This window comes from Phacochoerus africanus, chromosome 4 (assembly GCF_016906955.1).
Source record: "Phacochoerus africanus isolate WHEZ1 chromosome 4, ROS_Pafr_v1, whole genome shotgun sequence".
Classification (NCBI taxonomy): Eukaryota; Metazoa; Chordata; class Mammalia; order Artiodactyla; family Suidae; genus Phacochoerus; species Phacochoerus africanus.
In genome coordinates this window covers 70531163-70542487 of record NC_062547.1, presented here as the reverse complement: position 1 = coordinate 70542487, position 11325 = coordinate 70531163, and the positions used below count along the sequence as shown (strand labels likewise).

Here is an 11325-nt window from a genome sequence, read left to right as displayed (position 1 = left end):
TGGCTGCGGCCGGCAGCAACAGCTCCGAGTAGCCCCCTAGCCTGGGAACTTCCATATGCCTCAGGTGTGGCCCTGAAAGGACAAAAAAAAGGCAAAAAACACCATCGTTTCTAATCCTGACCACAAGGAGAGGGCCAGCATCAGCCTGGCTTCTCAGAGGACATTATAGAAGCTCAAAAGATTAAGTCAGGTGCCCAAGCTCATGCCTAGGAAGTGGCAGACCCTAAGTCTTAACCTTGACAGTCACAGCAGCTCACAGCCACCCTGCCTCCTCCTACTGACTCAGAGGCTCCAGGCAGGCAGGAGTCTGAATCAGAAGTCAGCTCAGTGTCCCTGTTAGCAGGTCCCAGAGCATGGAATTAGCCCAACATCCCGGTTCACAGGGCCCAGAGAGTGGAAAGGAGAAGTGAAACATCCAAGCTGACACAGGGAACCAGTGGCAGGGAGGGGAATCGACCCTCCCCCCCTTCTCCACAATGACCAAGCACTTCTACCAAGCACCAAGGACCAAGTCCTGTGCCAACCTAAGGAGCACCAAAATGAATAAGACAGAGTGGAGACATGCCCTCAGAGAGGGCTTTCTCCAGCTCAGAGGACTTCAGCCAGCGTACTGCCATTGTTGGAAAGATGCCTTGTAAATTACAGGAAATAAGGTGGCAGAATTCCTTAAGACTGCCAGGGAGTTTCATCTCTTCTCTCTCTTCCTGAGCAACTGCTTCTGATTCAACCATCACGGATACTATCATCTCCCCCCTCCATTCCTCACATGAGGTGCTGGACCTGGCACCAGCACCCTCACCCAGCCAGCTGGTTGTCATTGTTGAGTCACACTCAGCAGCCTTCAAGGCCAAAACTCAGAAGAGCAAGGTAAGAAACCTGCCTTACCAAACAGCAGAATGCACTGTCATCAAAACAGCATGACCCTGGCTCCAGGAAAACATTCAGAGGGAAGCCAGTTATAAATTCAAGAACACATGAGGACGTGATGTAGGTTAAGGAGGCGTTGGGTTTCACAGGAAAGATGTTATCTGCCTTGGCAGTTTGCCCAGAACCAGACACAGCATGGGAGTTCCCCTTGTGGCTCAGCAGCTTAGGGACCCAATGCTGTCTCTGTGAGGATGCCAGTTTGATCCCTGGCCTTGTTCAGTGGGTGAAGGATCCAGTGTTGCCAGAAGCCATGGCATAGGTTGAAGATGCAGCTTGGATACGGTATTGCCCTGGCTGTGGCATGGGCCACAGGTGCAGCTCTGATTTGACCCCTGCCAGGGAACTCCCATATGCCGATGGTGTGACCATAAAAAGAAAAAGACACAACCTGAACCCTACTTCAGACTGTATACAAAAATGAATTCCAGAGCAGTCATAATTTTAGTGTAGAAAAAAAATACAGTAGGAGTTCCTGTCATGGCTCAGTGGTTAACGAATCTGACTAGGAACCATGAGGTTGCGGGTTCGATCCCTGGCCTTGCTCAGTGGGTTAAGGATCTGGAGTTGCCATGAACTGTGGTGTAGGTTGCAGACACGGCTCGGATACCGTGTTGCTGTGGATGTGGTGTAGGCCTGCGGCTACAGCTCCGATTAGACCCCAGCCTGGGAAACTCCATATGCCGAGGGAGCAGCCCTAGAAAATGACAAAAAAAGACAAAAAAAAATACAATAGAAGATGAAAACAAACAGCCACACAGAGGTCTGAATGAGACAGTTCATAGTAGCTTTATTCATAATTGTCCCAAACTGGAAACAACCCAAATGACCATCAGTAGGTGAAAGGATAAACAAACTGTGGTCCAAAGACTCAATGGAATACAACTCAATGATGAAGAGGAACAACTGCTGATAAAGACAACATGGACACATTTCAAAATAAGCTGAGTAAGAGAAGCCAAACTCAAAAGACTACATAGTGTATGATTCTGTTTATGTGACTTCCTCAAAAATGCAAAGCTTTAACTGAAAACAGATCAGTTGGTCAAGAGCTGGGGATGGGGTAGGAATTGACTACAAAGAGACATAGGAAATTTCTGGGGGGGATGGAAATACTCATTACTGTGATTGTGGTAATAGTTTCACAGGTTGTGTGTATATGCCAAACTTGCAGTTTATTGTCTGTCAATTATATCCCAATAAAGATGTGAAAGAAGGAAGGGAGGAAGGGAGAAAAAAAGAATGAAAGGAAAAGTAACAAGAACCAGCGAAGCTGTCAATCGGATTGTCCATATATACTGTGGCAGAGGCACACAATGAATTGTTCCGTGCCTAGAAACAAGAGTTATCTATATATGTGTATGGACCACTAAGTGGAAATAGCAAGTTGCAAGGTAACAGTGTAGATTATTTCCCATCCTGTGTGTGTCCAGGTTTGTCCAAGCCGGTAGAAAGGGTCCTCTAGAGAAGTACTTGGCAGTTCCCAGAGTAACCCTGCCCTCTAGAGGATTTCTTGGAGATAGGTCTATTGGAAATACGTGTCATTACAAATTATTTTCCTAAACACACTAATAAAACAGCTCTTTTTTGTTTTGTTTTGTTTTTTAGGCCTGCACCCACAGCATATGGAGATTCCCAGGCTAGGAGCCCAATAGGAGCTGCATCTGCGACCTATACCACAGCTCACCGCAATGCCAGATCCTTAACCCACCGAGCAAAGCCAGGGATGGAACCCGCAACCCCATGGTTCCTGGTCGGATTCCTCTCTGCTGCACCATGACAGGAACTCCTAAACAGCTCTTAATAAGATCACTAGGGACCAAAAACCAGCCAAAATCAACAATCAATTCTCTCTCCTCATGGTACTCAAACTTGCAGCCACAGGTTAACACAGCGATCCCTCTCCTCATCCCGAAATATTTTCTTCTGGAGGCTTCTGGGACAGGACTCACCTTTCTCATCCTACCTCACCGGTCCATCCAGTCTCTTGTTGGCTCCTCCCCCTCCTCTTCTAAGGATAGGGAGCCCCTGGTCTTCTTCTTAGCCCTCTTCTTTTTCTATATTTTGCCCTTCGCCCCTGAAACCACAGTGACCTCCTCTGGTCCTGAGCCTTTAAATAACCTCCAAATCATCTCCCTTGAGCCTTCATCTGAGCAAGAGACAGTACCCAGGGTCCCTACCCTTGTTTCTCCTCTCTCCTTCACTCCCTCATAAATTTTACAGGTGCTCCTCCTATCTGTCTAACTCCTACTCAGGCTTTGGATTTCAACCTGAGGATCAGCCTCCCATGGAAGCCTTCCCTAACCTCTCAGACTAGTTTGGCAAGCCCCTCCACCACCACCACATGCTCTGAGAACCACACACCTCCTTGGCTGCGCTGAAGAGGGTAGCAACGGATCCTTTATGTGTCTGTCCAGTCTCTTCATTACATTGTGGGAATTGTGGAGCTTTGATTCCCCCTCCCCCAGCCCCCACCTGCCTACCCAACCTCATGTATTATGACACTTAGCACTCAAAAGGTGGTCCGCAGACCAACAGCATAGATAGATGTCCCAGGGAGCCTGCTGGAAAGGCAGACTTCCAGGCCGCACTTCTGACCTAATGAACCAGAACCTGGATTATAATAAAAACCGCAGGTCTTGTTAAAGTTTGAGCAGAGAGTCTTGCAATCTTTCTGATTCAGCCAAACTGGTATTTGCAATTCCTTAGCCCTGGGATATTTGATTGTGTACGACGTCAGGGAGGCCTGGTTGGACTGAGAGGGGCTGGGTCTTGAACTTGGTCAGAAGAAAAGTGATGTTGCGGCCAAGCGCAAGACTGCCTTTCCAGCGCTGGTATGGCCCAGTCCACGGCTCCTGATATGCAGGAAGCGTCACCGAGGGAGCTCACCAGAAGCAGAGGCCACCTTCACTACCTGCAGATAAACACGGTCTGTACTTCCGCGCAAGCTCACCGCGACCCCATCGCCGAGCCTGGAATGCGACCACGCGTGAGCACAGAGAAGACGCTGGAGGAGGCGGGGCTTACTCGCGGGGCGGTCCCGGCCTCGGATGGGCGAGACTGGAGGCAAATTAAGAGATTTCCGCTTCCGCCAAGAGTCGGAAGTCACTGTCTCCCGGGTGAAAGAGGCGGTCGCGAAGACGGACTGCGAGTGTAGGTGAACGTTCGCGCGGGCAGGCGGGCGTTGGGAGCCGGGTGGAACTGGCGCTCTGCGACTCCGGGGCACTCATGGGGCGGAGGCATCGCGGGCCCAGGGCTTGGGGGGCGGTCTAGCGAAGAGCTTGACTCCCCCGGGTCCCAGCCCGCCAAGCGCGGCTGCCGGGAGGCCTGGCTCCAGCCGGCAAGAGGCGACGCCGAAGCCTCGGTGAGCCTGGAAGGATCACTTACCCGCCGCTTCAGGAGCCCTGGCAGGATCGGTGACTGAGCCCTCTTCCAGCCCCTGCTTGGCGCGTTTGGGCTTAGGTTGCTGCAGAAGTATAGCCTGAGGTCCCGAGGCTTTATGTTCAGGCCAGACCCCTGTTCTGGAGTGTGGTTGGGGAGTGCTTTAGTCACTGAGAAAAGTGAGATTCTGAGGCCCATCTGTAGCTTCTGATTCAGAAGACTTGTTTATATATTCAACAGATAGTCATTGAGCTCTTGATGCATACCAGGTGTTATGTGTGCCCAGGATTCAGCAGTGGGCAAATCATGCTCCCATCCCAACCTGCAGAACTGACATTCTAGTATAGGGAGATCTGGGATGAAGTTCACAATCTGTATTTCTTGAACACCCACAGGGGATTCTGTTACAGGTGGTACCCAGGCCGTGCTTTGGTGAGAAAATTCAACAGAACACTATTCCCACAGGTGAGAGCATGGGCTATGGAACTGGCTACATGCTGCTTACTAAAGGTGCAGGATCTTGGGTCTGGCTTCTGCTTTCCTTGTTCATTGCATCTCACACCCATCTCCCCATTGCTCACTGGACTTCAGCTGTACCACTCTTCTTTCTCTTTCTCTAGAAAAACTGCGTCTGCCTTGGAGCCTTTACAGTTGCTATTTCCTCTACCTGGACTACTGTGCATGGTTGCCTTTTCTTATTGGGACCTCAGCTTGAATGACTCTTACCCAGAGGGTCCTTCTGGCTCCACCCTTAGTGAAGTTGTCCTGTCCCAGAAATGTTCATTGAGCCTTGTTTTCTTAATCTCATGGCACTTGCCAGTATTGGAAGTTTTTTATCTTATTAGTTAGCTTAAGGGTCTAGTGTCTTCCTCCATTAGAATATCAGTTGTACAAGAGCAGATACCTTGCCTGCCTTGATTGCTGCAGGGCTGTGGTTTACTGTAGGCCCTGGCACTGGTTCATTTATTCATTCATTTGTTCATTCAATAAATATGTGTTGAGCACCATGAGCAGTTCTAGGCTCTGGGGATGCAAACAAACAAAAAAAGGCAGAAACCCCTGCCCTCATGGAATTCACATTTGGAGGACAGAGTCGGAGATGCAGGAAGACCAGTAAGGATACTGTTGTGATAATCCATGCCAAAGATGAATGGGATTCAGGACTCATCCACAGAGCTGGCCCTGGGCATGGAGTGAAGTGGTCAGATGCTGGATGTGTCTTCAAGGTAGAACAGTAGGATCAGGATGGGATAAGGGGTGTGAGAGAGGGCTAAAGGAATCCAGGATGATTCCAAGGTTTTTAGAAAAATGGACTTGCCATCTGCAGAACTGAAGACTACAGGAAAGCAGATTGAGGTGTTTGGAGCTCAGTTTTGGACAGGTTATGTTTCAACGTTTGCTAGCATCCAGGAGTTGCCGTTGTGGTGCAACGGAAACGAATCTGACTACGAACCACGAGGTGGCAGGTTAAATCCCTGGCCTCGCTCAGTGGGTTACGGATCTGGTATTGCCGTGAGCTGTGGTGTAGGTCACAGATGAGGATCGGATCATGCATTGCTGTGGCTATGGTGTAAACTGGCAGCTGTAGCTCCAATTGAACCCATATGCCACAAGTGCAGCCCTAAAAAGCAAAAAAACAAAACAAAAACCAGGTGGTCAGGGGAGTCTGCAGTTCAGAAGAGATCACAGTGTAGAGGAGGCTTTTGACAGGGGAGAGATGACTGTGGGTGAAGAGGGGAGCAGCCCAAAGATTGAGCTTGTGGACCATCAGTAGCGAATTGGAGGTGGGGTTGCGGTGGCAGCAGAGACTGAAGGAAGCTGCCTTTGAGGAGGGGATGGGAGAGTACAGGGTCCTGAGAGCCCTGTGAGAAGGGTCAGGGGAGAAACTGGTTTGTCCAGTGCCCTAAGGAGTGGGGACAACCCCTTGTAGGGGGGGGACAGCATGTGGTGGGGGGTGATCTATGGGAAGATAATGGGAGGGAATACAGACAGCTTTCCTAGGAAAGCTCTCAGAGGGGATTCCCTGGTGGCCTAGCCATTAGGTATCTGGTATTGTCACTGCTTTGGCTTTGGCTCAGGCCACTGCTCTGGTGCAGATTTGATCCCTGGCCCGGGAACTTCTGCATGCCATGGGCACAGCCAAAAAAAGAAAAGCTTGAAGAGAATGAAGTTGGGTTTTTTGGTTTTTTATTTTTTTTATTTTTTTTAGGGCCACACCCACGGTATATGGAGGTTCCCAGACTAGGGGTCCAATTGGAGCTGTTGCTGCTGGCCTACACCACAGTCACAGCAACACCAGATCTGAGCTGCATCTGCGACCTACACCACAGCTCATGACAACACCGGATCCTTAACCCACTGAGCAAGGCCAGGGATCGAACCCACAACCTCATGGTTCCTAGTCGGGTTCATTTCCACTGTGCCATGACGGAAACTCCATGAAGTTGTTTTTAATCATGGGAGAGGTAATAAGTGTGTTTGTTAATGATCCAGTAGAGAGAAAATGTCATGTTGGGATCCAAGGCACAAGGTAACATTGTTTTTGTGGGGAGTGTGGCTATTTTTCAATAGCAAAGGAGAGAAGGTCTAGTGGGTAGTCCTGGGGGTGAGGGGCTTGTGGATTGTGGATGTTCCTGCCGACTGCTTCTGTTTACACAGTGAATTGGTAGTACCCTTGGTTAAGAACAAGGACATTGCATAGAGTCATCATAAATATGAATGAAACTCTGGCTGTTATCTGGCAGGCTGCTGACCTCTGCTGGGGCTAGGTGGGCGGCACCTGAGAGGTGAGGGATGGCAAATTCAGCACCCTGAGCCCAGCACCTGATATGGGGGATGCTCTGCTACCTCCCTCCCCAGATGCCTCTGAGACATCTGTCCCTAGATGTCCCACTTTCTCCAACACCTTGTTCTTCCTCTCTGTCAGACACTAGAGAATGGTCCCACCATTTCCCCTTAGCCACCACCTCTGTCCCCACCACTACCTTGGAAGTCAACCTGGACCCTTCCTTCTCTCACCATCTCACCAATTCCACTGACTCGACTCCTCAGTCTCTTACCCACTGCTGCCTTTCCACCCCAAACAGCCCTGTCCCAGTTCTGACTTGTCTTCATCCAGGCTTTGACCCATACTCCTTGGTCCCTTAAAAAAATAATAATAATAAAATAAGGAGTTCCCGTTGTGGCTCAGTGAGTTAAGAACCCAGCTAGTATCCATGAGGATGTGGGTTCAATCCCTGGCCTCGCTTACTGGGTCAACGGATCTGGCGTTGGCGGCAAGCTGCAGTGTAGGTCACAGACATAGCTCACATCTGGCATTGCCATGGGGAATTTCCATATCCCTCAGGTGTGGCCCTAAAAACCAAAAAAAACCACTAAGCAATTCTATTCTTTCACTCCCACAGCCTCTAGGATCCATCCAAACATTCAAAACCCTCCCACCTGTTCCCTCTTCAGCCTGCCCCTCTCCCCAGCCTTCATGGTCCCCAAACAGTGGCTGGGCTCTCAAACACCTACTCCTTAACTTTTTTTTTTTTTTTGTCTTTTTAGGGCCAAACCTGCGGCATATGAAGGTTCCCAGGCTAGGGGTCTAATCAGAGCTACAGCTGCCAGCCTACACCACAGCCACAGCAACGCCAGATCCAAGCCACGACTGTGACCTACACCACAGCTCAAAGCAACCCTGGATCCTTAACCCACTGAGTGAGGCCAGGGATCAAACCCACAACCTCATGGTTCCTAGTTGGATTCATTTCCACTGTGCTGAGACTCCTATCCCTTAACTTTTCACATGGCATGTTTCTCTGCTCCAAATGCTAGTCCCCACCTCTCTGCCCAGCCCCTCATCTGCAGAGAGCCAGCCCAAGGGGCCCATCAGAAAACACTGTCACATCCTTTCAGTGTCATTCCTCCTGGGTGGCATTTGTGTGTCCCTTGACAAAAGGAGTAGCCTGAATAAGATCACTGGCTCCTGAAGTTCCCCAGTGGCTTAGTGGTTAAGGACTCAGGATTGTCACTGCTGTGGCTTGGGTAACTGCTGTGGGCGCAAGTTCAATCCCTGGCCCTGGAACTTCTGAATGCCACCCCCCAAGAAGAAGATGACAGTGCAGCCAAAAAAAAAAAAAATCGCTGGCTCCTGAGCACTTCTGCCTGACTATCCTGTCCCAGAGTCTCTCATGTCATCCTCACCAGGAACTGTGGCTTCCTGTGTAGGTGCTGACAATGGATGGGCCAGGCCCTGTGCAAGCACTTTTCTCTGTCGGCCACATGAGACCCACCTAAGATGGCAACCTCATGTCTCTTTCATAGACTGGAGACAAACACAAAGAGCTTAAGTAACCTGCTTGGGATCCTGCAGTAAGGCGGGGGAGGTAGAGTTAGGACCCAGGTCACCTGTCACCAGAGCCTGCTCCCATTCCCTCCAGCTACAGTGCACTGGGTTCACCACCTGCCCATCCACTGGGAGATTCGGACACCATCAGGCCAGCCCGCATCCTAAAGTGCCAAGCTGGAGGGCTGTATGGGTCCCATGAGTCACTGACTTCTTACTGCCCCCTTCCACAGGTTTGCCCTCCTGCAGACATGGGACGCAGAAAGTCAAAACGGAAGCCACCCCCCAAGAAGAAGATGACAGGCACCCTAGAGACTCAGTTCACCTGCCCCTTCTGCAACCACGAGAAGTCTTGTGATGTGAAAATGTAAGTGGGGGTCAGGGATCCTGCCTCCCCTCTCCTCAGTCAGGAGCCAGCCTTCCCCACCTCCCATCCTCCGTTCTGCCCCAGGCTGCCTATAAGGGGGATCATCCCCCACAGACACAGGCCTCTTCACTGGTCCCTCCATCTCCTCCCATTCCAGGGACCGGGCCCGCAATACCGGAGTCATCTCTTGTACGGTGTGCCTAGAGGAATTCCAGACGCCCATCACTTGTATCCTTGAGAAACCAGGCTTTTTCCAGGAGGTTGGGGGCAGGGCAGTGAGGGCTGCCCTGCCCAGAGTGGGCTGCTCTAAGACACCCAGCCCTGGTGCGTGCTCTGGTGCAAGGCCGTGGCCATCCAGAGGAACCCTTGCCACGTGCTGCCTTATGTGGGGTGATAGGGTACAAGGCAGGGGTCTGGCTAACAGTGGAATGAGCAAGTATGTATAGAAAAGGGACCCAGCGCTACCAGTTGCCCTTGACCTCAATGGCTCAGATCTGTCAGAACCAGTGGACGTGTACAGCGATTGGATAGACGCCTGTGAGGCAGCCAATCAGTAGCAACGCAGAGGACCCACCGCCTTGGCAGCCTCGCCTGCTGGGTACCAATCCAGAGACATTCAAGGGTCCAGGGTGTGGGTCCAGGGCCTTTATAGCCCTGTGTGTATGTGTGGAATGGGTGTGGGTGTGAGTGTGAGTGTGTGGCTGCAGATGTTGCTGTGGGTGTGTCCTCGTGGGCACAGGGTAGATTGAAGGGTTGCTGGGCCCCAAGGGCCTGAACTGCCTCCCTTGGTTCCAAAAGCCTTTGACTCTCTCCCTCCTCTGACCCCTGGCCCCTGGCCCCCTGGCTTTGGGGCCCTGGCTCCTCCAGGGACCTGTGTCCTGACATCCTAGGTGAGGACAAGCCCAGCAGAGGTTGCCTCAGGACTCTCCAGCCTCCTTACCCACCTCACCAGCACTTGTCCATTTGAACTGGACTGTCCTCCTTCCCTGCCTTCCAAAGCCTGTGGCCTGGGATTCAAGCCACAGTCCCACAGGCCCCCTGGCAGGGTGGCCTCTTTTCATCTTTGGTCGCTTTTGTAGAGGAGGGAGGGCCTGGGTTGGGGATAGCTGTCAGTCACAAGACCTTAAATAAAGCAACCAATGCAAAAATTCCTGGCTCCCTGATTTCCTGGGTTCTGGGTCAGACCCAGGGGCCCAACAAGGGAGAGGGGGAGACTGGGGCATTCAGAGGTTGCCTGATGGGAGCTGTTAGAAGTGGGGTTTGGTCAGTCCTTCAAACTGTCTGGCGTTTTATCTACTCTGCAAACATTCAAGGTAAAACCAGGGCAATACTGGGCCCAAGGGACAGGGATGAACCCACAGACATCCGGCCAGGCACTTATAGTCATGGTGGAAACCAGGGGCCAACAGAGCCTGGGTGGGGAATGGGGTGGTGAGAGAAGCCTTCCTGGGGGACAGCCTGAAGGAGGTAAGGCTCACAGACCACCCTGTGCCAGAGGCTGCTCTCAGGTTTGCCTACCTTCCCCCCATGTCTCGACAGCCACCCTGTGAGGAAGATGCTCACAGATGAGGAAACAGGCCAGAGGCAGGAAGTCACCAGCCCAGGGTCCCACAGCCAGAAGACTGCACAGCTGGGCCTTGAACCCAGAGGGCAGCTGTGAGGGTGGGGAGCACTGGAAAAGAGTAAGGGACCTTTGTCCCAGGGTGGTGTGTCTGGAGGTGGGGTCGGATGCACCTGTATGGTGATCCTGATGCTCCAGAGGACCTCTTGTCATTTATAAAGAGCCCCTTATGGTCACTCTGGAGATTATGGCTAAGGAGACAGATTAGCATGGGGCCCTAGGTAGCCTCAGGATGGGGCCAGTCACTAGGAAGGGATTACTTCCTGAGTGAACTCTCAGCCACACCTGCCAGCTTTGGGAAGGGGAAAGGGGCCTACAGATTAAGCACTATGAAAACAAGATTTGGAGTTCCCGTGGCACAGTGGTTAACGAATCCGACTAGGAACCATGAGGTCGCAGGTTCATTCCCTGGCCTTGTTCAGTGGGTTAAGGATCCAGCGTTGCCATGAGCTGTGGTGTAGGTCACAGACATGGCTTGGATCCTGCGTTGCTGTGGCTCTGGTGTAGGCCGGTGGCTACAGCTCCCATTAGACTCCTAGCTTGGGAACCTACATATGCCGTTGGAGCAGCCCAAGAAATGGCAAAAAAAAAAGAAAAAGAAAGAAAACAATATTTGATGAGCTCCCACCTATTGATGAAGAAGCTCCACTCCCCTTCCCCATACCTTGCCCTGGGCATCTTCCCCCTGGCTCTTCCTGAGTT

At 51.5% G+C, this 11325-nt stretch overlaps 1 protein-coding gene across 7 annotated transcripts; it reads left to right on the top strand.

Moving 5' to 3' along the window:
• The first annotated feature begins 4002 nt into the window (after positions 1-4002).
• ELOF1 (elongation factor 1) lies at positions 4003-10150 on the top strand. 7 transcript variants are annotated; one of them, XM_047777159.1, is made up of 5 exons: positions 4003-4077; positions 4701-4770; positions 8869-9002; positions 9160-9230; positions 9495-10150. In XM_047777159.1, exons 3-5 carry the CDS (start codon positions 8887-8889, stop codon positions 9557-9559), a joined length of 252 nt encoding a protein of 83 aa, XP_047633115.1. In that variant the 5' UTR covers positions 4003-4077; positions 4701-4770; positions 8869-8886; the 3' UTR covers positions 9560-10150. The 7 variants fall into 7 exon arrangements, with proteins under 7 accessions (XP_047633115.1, XP_047633116.1, XP_047633118.1 ...); XM_047777160.1 differs by having other exon boundaries at positions 4007-4077; positions 4716-4770; XM_047777162.1 differs by having other exon boundaries at positions 4021-4081; positions 4716-4770.
• Positions 10151-11325: the final 1175 nt, after the last annotated feature.

Coding starts and splice junctions, on each gene's coding strand:
- ELOF1 (XM_047777159.1), top strand. CDS start 8,887: ATGGGACGCAGAAAGTCAAAACGGAAGCCACCCCCCAAGAAGAAGATG. Junction 9,003..9,159: donor AAGTCTTGTGATGTGAAAAT/GTAAGTGGGGGT, acceptor CTCCCATTCCAG/GGACCGGGCCCGCAATACCG. Junction 9,231..9,494: donor ATTCCAGACGCCCATCACTT/GTATCCTTGAGA, acceptor TCAATGGCTCAG/ATCTGTCAGAACCAGTGGAC.